General features: G+C 44.1%; 2 protein-coding genes across 10 annotated transcripts in view; one reads left to right on the top strand and one right to left on the bottom strand.

The window, feature by feature from the left end:
• Positions 1 to 15,940, bottom strand: part of FEZ2 (fasciculation and elongation protein zeta 2) — a 232,337-nt gene that overhangs the window by 187,692 nt on the left and 28,705 nt on the right. The window lies entirely within an intron of this gene.
• Positions 1 to 15,940, top strand: part of VIT (vitrin) — a 101,957-nt gene that overhangs the window by 74,251 nt on the left and 11,766 nt on the right. For 5 of the 9 annotated variants that reach the window (XM_045549374.1, XM_045549376.1, XM_045549380.1 and 2 more), the window contains 3 exons: positions 298 to 342; positions 1,878 to 1,940; positions 5,655 to 5,802. In XM_045549374.1, coding sequence (XP_045405330.1) covers positions 298 to 342; positions 1,878 to 1,940; positions 5,655 to 5,802 — 256 coding nt within the window. The remainder of the gene's footprint in view (positions 1 to 297; positions 343 to 1,877; positions 1,941 to 5,654; positions 5,803 to 15,940) is intronic. The other 4 variants (XM_045549375.1, XM_045549379.1, XM_045549382.1 and 1 more) reach the window with 2 other exon arrangements.

Below are 15,940 nucleotides of genomic sequence, written 5' to 3' on the forward strand. Positions count from 1 at the left end.
GGGGAGGCTTTGAACTAGATGAACTTTTAGGTCCTTCTGAATCCTAGGATTCCTATTACTCCATGATTCTTGGTGCATAGCGAAAGAAACAAAGATGCTTATGCCTTTGACTTTAAGAGCTTTAGGTGGAAAAATCAAACAGATTTCAGGTTGCTTCATCCAATATTCTGGTCCCATGCTCCTTTATTGAACTTTCTGCCACAGCTGGGAAACCTTATCATCCTGGCAATTCACTTGAGAGGTTCCACTGGTTTAGTTTAAGTAACACGTTTGTTTCTTTTTAATTTTGAAAATCAGGAGAAATGGACTTCTGGAAACCTGGCTCAGTCCTTTTAGACGCAGGTAATTATACAGCCCAACCTCACAGCCATGACGGGATCGAGATGCACTGGATTACAGAACTAGGAGAGTCTAATAATCCATCTGGTGGCACGAATGGCCGAGCTCAGCGACGGCAGCCTTCCTAACAGCTTCTGCCTCTGACACGACACGCGTCCTGTGAAGAGCACAGTGAAACCGCCCTAGGGAGGCCTGGGGCAAGGGGCCACACTGGATAACAAAAGGGAGAAAGCAAAGGTGAAGACAAAAAACCAGAAGGTGGTCCCCCACCCCCAAGTGGGTGACCCTGGCTCCAGCTGGCAGCACCTTTGACTCCCTCGGTTTCCCCTTCCTTCTTTGCAAAACGGCGTTCAGGTATTCCCTTCACATGAATGGGTGTTGCTTGCTGTTTACTGCATTAGAATTTTGAAACTCCAACAAACAAGGCCTCCCAGCTCGTGGTACGAGGAAAGATCTTACTGGTAGGGGAGACGGAGGTGAAGATGAGGACTCCGGACTCGCATTTCTCCCCCTCCCTCGGGCGTTTCCCTGAGAGGTTCCTGGCTGCGAAACGCTGTTAGACACCCAAAGCGAATTTCTTAAATGATGTGAGGAAGTGAGATGAGCTAGCTGACCTTTAATGGGAAGATGAAATCATGTGCTTTGCAAACTGGAAAAAATAACAAGCCAGGAGAGAGCGTACTGCAGCCAAGAGCGAGGAAAAGACCCCAGCTCCTTCCTCCGCTGCGGAACTTCCGGGTGTCCTGACAACCGGGAGACTCACTTCCGGTCCTGCAAGTTTGCTCTGCCTGCAAAGCCCTTTGGTCTTAGGAAGCCCAAAAGGATTCTCATTTTTTGTCTTTATTTCCCCTCCGTGGTATATTTATGAACTTGGCTCCCATGTAAATGGCTCTAAAGGCACCCCCACCTCCCTAAGGCTGAAATTCAACTCACACAGACTCTCAGGACATGAGACCTTTCGCATTTTTACCTCTAGTCTCAAACAGCTGGGGAGAGGAGTTACATTGTAGACCTTCTTATTTGAGTTACTTTTATCTAAACACTTCTCGTCCAACCTACATCCAACCCTCATTAGATTATCCTCCTTGTGTCTTACACGTCTTTGTTCATTGACTCAATCACCAAATGTTGACCGAGGACCTACATGCCCTGGGCACAGTGAATGTTTATAGACATGTTCTCTGACCTCAAGAGTTTCATCATTTTACACAGGCATAATTTACACTGGCAAAGCGCTTACTGCTTTCTGATAAGAGAACTAAAGGTCTGATAGAATAAATTAACAGGAGCAGAACTCAAGTCTCCCAATTTCAAATCCCCCTGAGAACCCAGCAGAGTCCTGTGTCTTTAGTAGGCTGTCAGTAAATATTAATTTATGCTTATTTTTCTCAGGATGGGGGTGATGTGGAGAAGAGCACAGTTAGCTTTAAGCCAAGCCCCCAAGCTGGGTGTAAATATCTGTTATGTCCCTTTCCCTGGGGTAAGGCCAAATGCTTCCTGTGCTTGTAAGTCACCAAAAGTTTTACTGCTCTTTCCAGGATTTGTTCCAAAAGAAGAATTAAGCACACAGTCTTTGGAGCCAGTATCCCTGGGAGATCCAAGTAAGTTAATTGACAACTAGAAACCCAGGGTGGCTTTGACATCTGATCTGCTCTTTCTCCTCTCTGCCCACTCACTCCCACCCAAGCCTGCCTGTCTCCTACCATGGATCTATTTATCTCCTCTTTTCTGTCACTTTGTTCTAAGGAGAAAGGGAAGCTTTTGAAGGATTTAAACTGTCTATGTGTGTGAGGGGGAGAGGATCAGATTTTTCAAACATCACTATGGCAACAGGCGAAGAATGGCATGGAATGGAGAGACAAGGATGGATGAAAGGAGGATATAGGCAGATCGACAGGAGGAGTGGTCCAGTGGAGATGGTGGTTGCTGGAGTTCAGAGTTGGAAGTGGAAATAGAGAGAAGTGGGCAAATTCAAGAGATACAGAGAAGGAAGAATCTATAGGGTTGGGTGGAGGTGGGAGAGAGGGAGCAGTTAAAGGTGATTTGAGCAACTGGTCCTACGGTGAGGAACACTGGGGAAGGACAGTTGGAGGCAGGAGATTGTTTATGTCTGTCATCTTCCCTGAGACATTGGACCTGGTAGAGAGATGACTACCCAGATCTAACATTCAGAAGGAACAGCCCAGTCAGAAATTTAGAGTTGGAAGACAATGAGCTATGGTTCAAAACCGAGGCTACAAGAACAGAAAATGTGACCCAGGGAGAAAGGGTAGAGTAGGAAAAGAACCACACTAGGTGGAGGAGCAGCCACCTGAGGATACCAGAAAGGAGGGACCAGAGAAAATGAGGAAAACCAGAAAGCTGTAGTACCTTGCAAGGCACAGAAAGAAGGCACTTGCAAATTCCTCCAGAAAGTTGCTGCTAGTCTGCAGCCACCCATGGGCACTGAGGCTCAATGTTGCTGCTTAAATCACTTGAAGACATTTTTCAAATTCAAGATGCCCACTTCCTGCCTCATGCCTACTATATCAGACTCTCCCCAGATCTCGCTACTCAAAGTGTGGCCTGGGAAATGCAGAGTCTCAGGCTCCAGCCTAAACCTGCTAATTCTACAAGTGATACCAACAAGTGATTCTTATGCACATGAACCTTTGAGAAGCACTGTCCAGAGTGACTCCCAGGAGTCTTTACTCACTGAAGCTGTAAAAGCAGCTCTGCTAGGTATGTGACTCTGATGTATATCCAGGGTTAAGAAACACTGGCCTGTTATACTGGACAACACAAAGCATTAATCTATAAAATTGTGCCATGTTGAAGAAAAACAAAGCAATTAAGAAAACTGGTAGATTGATTGCCACAGATACTGGATCTTAACTCTTCTTCCTCATTCTCCAACCTCTCCTCTTTTGTGACCATAATAAATCACTCATACTGAATATTTCGTAAGTCAATTATGAAATACTAAGTCATTAGTATTGATGTTGTCATTTTCAGATCAGCATATTTTCATCTCAGTATGAGAAAGCCACAGGTCTCAGTCAGCACATGCCTCCAGCTGGAACCATTGTCATTTGAGACATTCAGAGAAAGGGGAGCAAAGGTAACCTTGATACCAGCCATCAGGCTAGCGAGTAAAGAGAATGAAGCAAATAGAGAAACACATCACGTTCTTAAAACCTAGCTGTGAAACGAATGTTTCAATCCTGAACACAGGTCACGATATAAGAAATGAGGAAGAAAACCTGTCTGTGAGGAACCAAAATAGATGCTACAAAATCTATGTACCTTATTCATTTAAAAAGAAAATCCCCTTTGGCCCTTACTCTAATTAACAGTTGTTCCAAAAAAAAGATTTTATTTTAAAAGGCATATTGAACTAATCTGCTGACATCTGGAAGAAAAACCCCACCTCAAGAGTACTTCTCAAACTTCACTGTGCACACCAGTCACCTGGGGACCTTGTTAAAATGCAGATCTGAGTCTATAGGTTTGGGTGGAGCCCGAGAATCTAGCAACTGTTAAGTGCTAGTGGGCGGCCGGCCGGCCCTAAAGAACACCACTGACACCTGCTGGCGGCAATTCACACTGCAAGCCCAGACCTGGAAAAAAAATGAGCTGGCCTTGCTTAGGGAGCAACAACAATCGGTACACAGTTCTGCTTCTCTTCCGCTTTATCCCAGGTGTTAGTGGCGACTTTAAACTCCACTTCTGGATTTTATTTGCCTCTTTCACTCTTCATCTCGAGAGTCATGCTTGGGTATACGCAGTTTGGGGGCAGCAAAGGACAAGGAAAGCCAGCTGAAAGGAAGAATTAATTGGTAGACACCGAATGCCCAGAGGGACAGGAGGTAAAAGCTTTTGAGATCTGCCGATGAGCCGGTGCCCTGACTCCGGATGGAGCAGAGTTGGCCAGACACAGACAGGTCCCTGTCATCTACTTCATCTCTGGTTTGGATTGCCATGCACCACTGCAGGATAACATAACAGTCTCAGATACAACTTCTCTCCTTACTGTGACAACCCTGTACTAGCACGCATTGATAAATACCTCTCATCAATTCTTTTGCTTAAAACTTTGTCAACTCAGATACATTTATTGCTTTCATTTATTAAAAGATTTTTTTTTTTAAACTGACAACTCTTTCTGCCAGTGGAGCTGCTCGTCCTGGAGAGCGGGAAGACTCCAGCCACGTGCCAGGGAGAGCGTGGGTGAGCGAGTGCACCTGCGAGACAGGCAGCTGCTCCCCCACCCACACAGGACGTGGTTGGCCCCTGTGTCCTCTCAGTTACTCCAGCCCAGAAACTCCTAACTTTACTCTCTCTCTTTTCCCCTCTATGAAACTGTTTTTAACATATTTGTCTCCCAAATTGCAACTGTTAAATAATTCATTTTTCTCTTTTTACTAATCAAAGGGATATATAACTCCCAATAAGAACCTCTGATCAGCATTGAATGATCAGTTTTTATCATACTGAGTTGATATCTTTTCAGTTGAGAGCAAAGAAAACACTGATTTCTATTAGCCTGTGTGGCTTTTCCTGTTAGTGTTTGAAACCTTGAAAAGAGCTTGCAGCCCCACTCTCTCCCACCTCTATCAGAACCTTCATATGTTCGCAGAAGTCCAGAGATTCTAAACCAGAACAGCTATCCTAGTATTTATCACAACTGAGAGAGAGAGAGAGAAAGAAAAGGAAGGAAGGAAGGAAGGAAGGGAGGGAGGGAGGGATCTAAGATAGCTACAAATAAGTGCTAATATCCCATAGATATATGTGGATAATTTCTTTGGTTGCCTCCCCTGGGGAAGCGAAGGAGAAGATTGGTATAAATTTCTCATTTTACAATTCCTGCCCTCCCCTCAGCACTGGCCTTGCTGATTCTTTCGTGCCTCTATAAAAATCTAACACTTATTTCTAAGAAGTTCGGATGAGAGTAAAAGGCCACAGGCTCTTGAGACTTGGTCTTGGTGAATTCCCACCTTGGGGTGTCTGTATTTCTATGGTCAGAGGCCAGAAGACCGTTCTGAGTGCTTTCCCAAGCTAGGCTGGGACGTCGCTGCTTCTGAAACATAATCATGACTGAGACATAGAATTCTAAAACAGTTATGGAAATAAGCGCTAGCCCAAGTGTCCTGGACCTTGCTGCTCAGGGAAGCTCTGCTGGGGTATAAATAATGAATATACCCTGCATTTTACTATCTTTTTACTATCTTTTCATTGGGATCTCAGGAGGCTGGTGGAGAAAGAAGAATGAGAGGGTGCCCTGGTAGAGACGGTGGGAGATCATGAGAATAATAGAATCTTTTTCCGTTCTTCAGACTGCAAAGTTGACTTGTCGTTTTTAATCGATGGGAGCTCCAGCATTGGCAAACGTCGATTCCGAATCCAGAAGCAGTTCCTGGCTGACATTGCCCAAGCTCTAGACATTGGCCCTGCCGGTCCACTGATGGGTGTTGTTCAGTATGGGTGAGTGCAGTTAATGTTCTGAATCCAGAAACCCAGTGATGCCGCATATTTAATTTTATGCCACAAATATTGCCAACATGTTCTAGAGCACAGATTTGTTCTTTTCCCTAATGCAAATGTAAATGAAAAAAACTGAAACAATCCAGATGTCATTTAAGCAATCTGAAACTCCCTGAAGGAAAGGATAGGTTAATAAACACTTGTAAGTAAATGATATTTGCACCCATGATTGGTAGATTATTTGTTCATCTGGGAATTAGGAGAGCTGAGTGCAAGTCTTAGCTTAGCCGCTAACAAGCTGTGTGACCTTGGGCTAGGCCTTTACCTCTCTGATCATCAATTACCTCATCTGTAGATCAAGAAAGTTCATTCAACCCTAACTATTAGAGCATTTGTTTGAGGGACTGCACCCTGTGCTACAACCTATCCACCTGTAGGCAAGACACCTAGAGAACACAGTGCTTTAGGTTGTACCTTCTGTCTTCTCCAAATAACCTGAGACCTCTGCACCGGTGCTAGGAAAGCTCATCAGGCAATGGGGAAGAGTGGGTGGGGAGAAAGATGGCCGCTCCCCCTCCACAGTCAGCCGAGCACCTAGGTGACTGCCCCCAATTCATTTTATCATTTACTTAGGGTAATATTCAAGGGCTCATGTTGACAGCCAATCTCAACCTTCTTTTCTCTTCTTTGAGATAATAAATTGCTCTTATTTCAGATCTGCATTGGTTTCTCGGTAAAACAGATATATAGATATTGACAGACAATCAAACGAGCAAGCATGCATAAATCTCAAATGCATGCATGTGTCACAAGTAGGTGGTCTTTTGACCAAGAACCATTGAGGGCGGGATAATCGTCACATTTTCCACAAAGGACCAGTGAAAGTGGAAACTAATAACATTGACCTTGGTGCCTCTTGCTGAGAAACTGCAGCCACAGCTTATTCACTCTCCTGAAAAGTCAAAACATCCACTCCTGACAATACCCAGGGGGGTCTCCAGCCCCTAAAAGGTTTCCCAAGGGCCTCCTGGAGCAGCCTTTTGACCAAGGTTGTTGTACTGAAGACAGTAGAATATTCATGTCTGTGTTATTAAGAGAAATAAACAAAAAGCTTTATTTTCAAAAGAACCTATAACATTTTTATTTTTAGAATTAAATTCCAGTAACACATTTAGTACTGTCTTCTATTCTTGTGAGGAAAAATTAGGAGATTAGTTAACTGGCATTTGACTGTAGTCGGAGTCAATTATATAAAAATAACCAATTGCTGCAAATGCCGCCTCTCCATGTCAAATGATCTGTCTAGAGGCTTTTGACTTGAAATAAGAAAAGAAGGGATTTTTTGGTTATTGTTTTCTTGTTTTCAAAATGTCAACCCCTTTTCATTCCTTGTTACTTTTTACAGATAGCAAACAAAGAGCAGGCTTTTCTAGGAGAAAATGTAGGCATTTTAGTGCCAGATGTCCCTAGTCAGTTTTATTGGGGAGTTCAAAACTTGGTGTGTTATCTTGCATTAAAAATAGCTGCTTTAAAAGCTTGTGTGTACCAAGGTTTATAGTATAATATGAAAATAAGGTGATAAATATGTCAAGGAAAAGAAAAATGGCCTGAGAATAGCGTTGCTGATGAGAACATGGATTAGGGAACAAATGTAGCAGGGAAGGAAAAACAATAAAGATGCCACCCCCAAAATCATTTTCTCTCTCATTTTCCTAATGTGATCGCCATTCGCAAGAAAGAGCTTCCCCCTATGCTTTTCAATTTTACTTTCTAAAAAGTCCCTTGCTACCGGCCTTATTTCCATCCAGGGTCCTTATTAATTTGGAGCACTTTAGGGAAATGTGTGTGTGTCTCTCCGATTTATGCTCACATAAGCTAATCCATCATCTTCTCCCTCCCCCGGCAACAGGGGGGAGTAGAAAACACAACGAGCGGCTGCCAAGGCTGTCTGAATTCTGCCCTTAGCTCCGCAGTGTGACCTTAAGCAAGTCACTTAACCTCTCCGTGTAAGTGCTGCCATCTGTAACGTGCGGAGGTCAGAGTGGATGATTTATTAGGGCTCTGCCGGCCCTGGTGTTCTGCGAGTCAGTGACTGGCTCTGTATTCAGAAGACATCCAATAAATGAACGTGGGACTAACAGACTAGATGAGCCGCCTCCACCTTCCTTCCAGCCTCGGGGTCCCGGTTAGGTGGGAGGATCAATGATGAATTGATGGGTCTCGCTGAGGTTATACATCCATCCATGGAGTGTGGGAAATGAAATAAATTGCAGGGCGGCCTAAGAAGGGCGTGAGGAGGCTGAGAACAGACGAGGAGTTCATCCGGCTGACGTTGCCTTTGTTCTCAGCTGCCTGGGTGGCTGCCTTCAATCCTTCCTTTTTCGGGTGGGATTGGCACATACAGCAAAAGGGAGCGAGGCAGGAAAGGGTAGGAGGTAGATGCAGATCTGTGTTTCTGACCGGTTGTGGATCTGGTTGCTCTCTGGCATTTAGGGTCCTCACGGGATCCTAATGCCCTCTTACTGCCACTTGGAATCATCCCTGCTCTCTCGGAATCACAGCCCTGAGGCCTTACAGAGCACCTGGTTCTTCCTCACGTTACAGTGAGGAAATGAAGCCCTACAGAGGAATGACCTCCCGGTCTAGAATGAGCACTCGAAGGACAGGCCTGGGCTGAGGAGGACTCAGAGTTCCTCCTGCTCTGGGACCACAGCCGCTGGGCCCCCACCCCCGCAAGATTCCTTCTCTTGATTTTCCTTAGGAGAGCTGAGTTGAAATTTAGACTTTTAAATTTAGAATTTAAAAGACTTAAACTTAGAATTTAAAAGACTCATAGTAAATATTAACAAGAAACAAAAGAGAAATAAGAAATAAAAAATGCAAGAAGTATAAAAATGATATGATTTACAAAATGCAGTGCATTCTGATTCCTCAGTATCCCACTCAAAGATGTTTTGTGTCCAAGGAACAGAAAACCAATCCAAGCAGCCCAGGGGAGTGTTCACAGGACTGACGGGTCATAGGTCATGCCTTCCTCCTCCTCTCCATACATCACCCCTCCTCACTGCCTTCTCTCAGCAGACCAGCACCCTCTGCCAGGCTCTCAGTTTCCTCCAGAGCTTCACCTGGCCCTGGCTGAGTTCCTACCTCTGCTCCAGACCCAAGGGAGGTCTCCACCACTTGCAGGGCCCCCAGCCCACAATCGTGTTAACTTGTCAGCAACCACAGTGTTCCTACCACAATGATTACACACCCCCAGCAGGAGATGCAGCATTTGATACAGACTCAAAGAAGTTGAGTGACCTCCCCAAGAACACTAAGCTAAATGCATGACCGGTGGAGAGGGCAAATATTAATCCTGGGTTAATCCATAAAATGTCAAACAAAATTGTCTTCAAAGCAAAGATTTTGCTCGTCTGCCAAGATGGGCTTTTTATCTCCTGAAGACTGAGACACTGTGCTTGGACAAAAGGCCACGTATCAAGCCCCTGTCTTGCACATGAATCCTAAGTTAAAATTATGCAACCAACAGGTTCACCATTGCACTTAACGCCAACAGATACACTAAAAGGCTAAATGAAAGAACAGCCGGGAAAAGCACCTGTTAGGTGAACTCTAGTAAACAGAGTGACTGTCGCCAAACAGCTTGCGTCTTAGTTACAGCCTAGATCTACAGGTGCTAAGATCTAGACCTTCCATACGCTTTCCTTTTAGGCTCCAGTTTTAGTATAAATAGAACAGAATTGCACATGCTCTTCATAATCAAAATAGGGTATCAAAATTGGGAAACACTTTTGGGATAAAAGGAAATATTGATTTTTCTGCATTTAAAAATGAAATAGACTTTTCTTTGCTCAGTTGCCCCGTTTTAGAGAGTGGCTCTGCATGGGGCTGCTTCTCCTTGGTTGTCCTGCTTCTCAGGCCACCCAGCCACAGCCCAGGACTTGCAGTCACGCCTTCATCTGAGCACAGTGGCTCCCGTAGGTCAGCCGAGCCACCAAGGGCAGGACGATCAGAGTGAGGGAAAGAAGCAGTGTCCAGTGTGGTATGTTAGGCACAGTAATAACCCCAAAGCTGTCAATGCCCAAATCTCTGGAACCTGTGAATGTTTTACTTCCCATGGCAAAAGAGACTTTGCAGATGTGATTAAAGTTAAGGACTCTGAGATGGGGAGATCATCCTGGATTATCCAGATGCCCCAGTCTAATCACATAAGTCCTTAAAAGTGGAGAACCTTTCCCAGCTGTTGTCAGTCAAAGGGAGATGCGACATTGCTGGCTTCAAAGATGGAGAAAGGGGCCAGAAATGTAGGCATCCTCTAGGTGCTGGGAAAGACAGGCAAACGTCTCCCTAGAGCCTTCAGAAGGAAACACAACACTGCCGACACTTGGGTTCTAGCCCGTGGAGACCCGTGCCGGACTTTGGACCTCCAGAACTATAAACTAATAAATGTGTGTTGTTTAAGCCACACATTTAAGTGTGTGGTCATTGGTTATTGTAGCAGTAGGAAACTCATACAGGTGGCAATGGGGACCGCTGTGTCTCATTCTCGGAGCCCACAGCAAAGTAGAGTGTGGGGCTGGGACAGAAAATGCAGCTGGGATGGAGCCTAGCTGAGGTGAATCGCAGAGTTCAGGAAGAGGCTGCCTGGGCCCTGGCTTCATGTTACCTGGGGAGCTTTTTAAAAATGCTGAGGCCCTGGCCCCACCCCAGACCTATTAAAACAGAATCTGGCAAGGGAATGAGGCCCAGGACTTGGTATTTTAATCTCTAATTCTCAGGATCCCAGAACAACTCCCTGTTACCTGCCTGGGCTGACTCTCCAGGGCCTAATGGCCCTTGCAAAGACTCCACCATGCCACTTCTCTCCTCTCCGAGAGACAGGCAGGCACACTGTGTGAGGAGCCCCACTCCTCAGGATCACAGAGTCTAAAGGCCATGTGAGCTGTGAATACAAGTCGCCCAAAGATCTTATGCTTTTTCTATTCCCTGGAATGCAGTTCTCCTGAGAGTACATACAAAATGACTGCACTTGACTCCTACCAACGATTCCCTTTGAACTCCCTTTGCACAATCCCCGGGCTTACCCAGGGTCCCCCGAGATCATTCTCCCTCTGGAGAAGCAGACGGCCACCCCAGTGCACTTCAGAACCACCTGGGGAGCTCTTAAAACTCCCAGCTCCTAGACCAAACCTCAGATCAAGCGTCACTGGAATTTCTGAGTGTGGAGCCCAGACATCGTTATTCTTTAGAGCTCCCAGGTGATTCTATTGTGCAACCAGAGCATGAAGGCACGAATATTCCCATGGCCTGTGCTGTCCTCTAGTGGATCCCATGCCCCCGACACTTCCCTCTCCCCGCAGGTGACCAGTCCAGAGCGCGGGAGCTCCATCCTCCTCCCTTTCTATTCCCTGTCTCTTCCCTTCTCCTCCCTTCCTCTCATCACTGGCAGCCCCAGGGCTGATTTTTCTGATTCTTAAAGCATCCTCTAAGACACTGAAAGTGTGATCCACAGTGTCCTCTGGGAGGTGGTTAGAGATGCAGACCCTCAGACCTCACTCTGGTCCTGCAAGATCAGAATCTACATTTTAACAAGATCCCCAGGGGATCAGATGCACAGCAGAGCTGGGGGCGCTCTGTTGCCCAGACATCCCACTTCCCCAGCGCTCGCCACTCCCTGTGATGTGGTGACCAGTTGGTCCAGGAGCAACTCAAGATCAGCAGACTGCATGTCCACATTTCCTCCAGCAGGAAGCACTGAATGCAGGTTGATTTTCTACTCTTTTTGGTGGATGGGTGGAATTACTGTTACTAATAATAATGACAAAAAAACACCCGTGTGATAATAAAATTTGATTGTAAGACCCTACTCCCTCTTCTCTGATGCCAGGAAATGTGGAAAAGGCCATTGTCCATTCATCAAGAGCTAGAGGTATAAAGTCCCTCGGCAGGTTGGCCCAGGCCGCTGCACCCTGGGCTGGCCATAGCTGCTGTAGTTGCTTGAGGGGATGGGGGCAGAGTGATTTTCAATGTGGGCCAGGTAAGCCCCTCAAGGAACAGGTCCGCCACCCAACCTGCAGCATCAGCATTTTCCCTGGAACATCCTGCTGATTTTATAGCCATGGTTCATCTCATTGACTAAGTCTATAAGGCATTACATTTTAGCGAGTAAAAAAATTAAAAGGTTGAATATAGTTAGCTTATTTGAATGTAATCTTCAGGTAATACCTTGTTGGAGGAAACAGTTTTGAAAGGTCCTTGCTGGAGGGAATATGATTAGTTAATATTTCTCTACTGGCATACAAATTCATTTGAGAGGCTTATTCCATGTGACTCAAAGTATTACGGGGTAAACCAGTAGATTCTGGAACGTTAACAGAATGGGAGCTTTAGGACTAAAAGGGCCTCAGGAGTCCTCTAGAATCCAAAGCTTCCCCAACTTCCTGAGGATAAGAATCACCTGGATCTCTTATTAAAAAAAAAAAATTCCCAGACCCCATGGAGTTTCCTCCAGGAGTGGCCTGGTCACCTGTGTAGTTTAATGAGTGTCCTGGGTGAGTTGTGTCATCAAAGAGGTCTGGAGCACTGATGAGCCATCTCTCTTCCCTGTCCCCAGCCTCAACCCTTCCTAGGGGTCACACGTGCCCATCCCTGACAGATGTTCCTCTTGCTTCTTAAACAGTAGCCACTTCCTATTGCAGAAATTCTCGCTTTCTGTGCACAGCCAACTCTGGCTCCCTGTAATTCCTCTCCATCAGTCATAGCTCTTCTTCCAAACCTAGAACAATTAAAATTTTCCCCTGAGCTATCAATCTCTTTGTTTATTTTCTTCTCTTATTTTCAAGGGAAATCTTTGATAGTCCTGAGAAAAAAATGTTTTGTTTCCCTTTAGTAAGAACTTGTAATAAGATTGCAAAGGAAAAGATTGCTTACATAAAAAATTAGTGGCATACCTCTTGGAGCTTTTAAAATAGTCTCCTATCTTACAAGTCACCAGGCTAGGGTGTCAGGCCATCAGCCTATATATCCTAAGAAAGGACACATGTACTCATGTGCTCTGGTCCGGAGACCTGCCCCAGACTGCAGATTCATGATTATTCATTCCTGTGATTTAATTAGAGTACAATTTAGCAAGGATTTATTGAGTGTTTGCCGTGTACTAAGCATTATGTCATTTGCATGGATATGATGTAAAATTCAGTGAAGTGGTTTGATTATGTTTACCTTTAATTCCCTTGGTGCGTGAGCTTTGTGCCTTTGCCCCTAATCATGATCTTAGCAATTGGAAAGGGTTTCCGGAGTCCTCTGATCCAACCTTTCAATCCATTACAATAAATAAATAAACGTGATAGAGACACTGTTCTTTAGGACCTTACAATCTAGTAAGGGAAGCAGTATTTTTTAAAGAAATACCATCAAGTAAAATCAAAAGCAGCTATTCATTAGGTGTATGAATAGCTCATCTGTATGCCTCCAAAGATGGATTCGTCTACATCTGTGATATAACAGAGGCAGAGTGTGATCAGTGTGGAGCTCAGAGGCAGCATGTTCAACTCCACCAGGGATGAACCAAGAGAGGAGAGGACATCTGAGCTTGCTTGCTTTTGTTTACTTAGTCCACAATTACCTGTTTCTTATCTCCTGAGTGCTAAGCACTAGGGACCGGAAGCTAGGAGAGAGTCCCTGCTGTCAAGTAGGTTACAGTCTAATCCTCATGATTTGTGGGTTCTACATTTGTGAATTTGCCTACTCCCTAAAATTTAAATTTGTAACCCCAAATTTGTAACTCAAAGCACTTTCACAGTCACATTCAGACATGTACAGAGATAGAAAAAAAATGTTGAGTTGCCTAATGCACACGTTCCCAGCTCTGGTCGAACAAGGCAACACTCTGCCTTTTTGATTCAGCTCTGTTCAAGTGCCCTTCTCACAGTCTTTTTAGTGCCACATTTTCCTCATTTTTTGCTTGTCTTGGTGATTTTACTATTTACAGCAGCCTCCCAAATGTAGTTCTGAAATGGTGTCTCGTGTTCCTAAGTACAAGAAGGCTATGTTGTGGTTTACAGAGGAAATGTGTGTTTCATAAGCTTCATTTAGGCATGAGTTACCGTGCTGTTGGTCGTGAGCTCAATGTTAATGAATCAATAATTTGCTACATTCAGAAAAAGGATAGGAAAGTTGCTCGTCTGTATAAGAGTCTACTCCAGAAAGCACTAAAATAACATCCATAGAGTGTGATGAACCATGGAAAGAGACTAAATTTATGGATTCAGGAGATGATGACTGATTTAAAAAAAGAAAAGCATAGTGGACAGCATGGTTGTGAGGCTTAAAGCCAAAGAAACTTATAATCACATCATCCAAATGTTAAACCCTTCTCACCTAATGTTTTACTATAAGGAAATACTGCATACAATTAATTATTTGTAAGAAATATTAAATTTGGTCTCTTAAAAGAGAAACATACATAAAATAAGGTTACATATTGATCTGTTGATGGAAATATTGTGGCCAGAAGCTAACAGGAACAAAACCTGTATTTCCAGTGGGAGCAATGTCTCAGTACTTGCCAATTCGGTGCTCGTGGCAGCTTTAGAGAATGTAACTACCAAGAATAACCAGGCTTGACTATGTGTGCAGTATGGGAAAGAGATAGGTGATCAACAATTGCCCTACAAAGCGATCAACATTAAGACAGTACCTTAATGATCAATATTAAGAACATCATGAAAATGACTAGATGACCAAGTTCCACATTAAATACATTGTCCTATAAACATTTTTGAAAGGAAGTTTTATATTTTTGCTTCTTAAATTATTTGTCTATGATTTCTTAACAATCATCAGACAGTCAGGAAATTGTGCAAGGTGAAAAAATTTAGTCCACAAATATTTTAAATGTAATTAAATTTTTATAAATTGAAAATTTTAAAATTAATGAAGTATATATAGTGTTATGTTTGGTGGACTGTTACATATTTATTATTGTCAGTGTCGATTTTGCAATTTTTTATTTTGTAGCCACTAACTGTTTTGTTGTTTCAACCCAGTTTTTAGGCTTTGAAAAAGTTTATAATCCTTGGTCACAAGGGAAAGATTCAGACTTTGGGGACTCTGAAGCTTATTCACTTGGGGGCCTCCTTAAGAAAAAGAACACAAAATTACAAATGCTATACAAAATTAGGCCCCTTGGAAGAGGCACTATTAACTCTTCCTAGTTAATCTGCTTCTATGAAGCACTTAGAGCCAGTCGGATAAAATAGCCACTGCAGAGGCTGCCCTGGGTACAGGAAGACCAGGGAGGAAACTATGGCAATAGTTCAGCAAAGAGAAGATGAAAATCCAAACTTGGAGATGGAAAGGATGGGAAAAATACAAGAGATATTTAAGGGACAGGTATGACAGTACATGGTATTTGATGAGGAGGGTGTCAAGGTCGCACATTGGTGGGAAAACTCAGTGAGTCAGAAGAGGGAATACGGAAGAGAAGATGGGTGGTTGGGTAGAGCAGGCTTGGAGGATAAACGACTTCAGGTTTGGAAATAGAAACCTGAGGCACTTTCCAGAGGGATCTATATGGAAACTATTTTACATATATTTGGGGTTCAAGAGAGAGGACCAGCAGTTTGCACTGGACAGCTGTTGGCACGTGAATGGTCACCGACCCCTGGGAGTTGATGAGATCTCCCAGGGAAGTGCATAAGTGAAGAAGAGATGCATGATGAAGCTAGCACCCCAGGGAACACCAACTTTAGAGAGAGAGATGCACAGAAATAGAACGAAGCAATATTAATACTGTTAATTGAGTACCTGTGGGCGCCACATATTATGCAAGATGTTGTAGGTTAAAGAAGGCTGAATCAGGCAGAGAGATTGTCAGCTGGGGCTGGGGGTTAGAGAGACAGGTAGCTGAAGCTTGGAGAGTGGGCACGATTTGGGCTTTCCAGATGAGGGGAGAAATAAGCAAAGGCACAAAGCTAGAAAACTGGAAAATAGCAGTTCCTTTGGACTAGAATATAGGATATTCTGAAAAAGAGAAAGAGAAAGAGAGACAAAAGTAGGGCGGGGGGAGAGAGAGAAAAATACAGAAGAGCATTAACAACATAGGTTGGAGTTGAATTATGGATGCTTTGAAAGC

The sequence above is a fragment of the Lemur catta genome, chromosome 4, assembly GCF_020740605.2.
Source record: "Lemur catta isolate mLemCat1 chromosome 4, mLemCat1.pri, whole genome shotgun sequence".
NCBI classification, from domain to species: Eukaryota; Metazoa; Chordata; class Mammalia; order Primates; family Lemuridae; genus Lemur; species Lemur catta.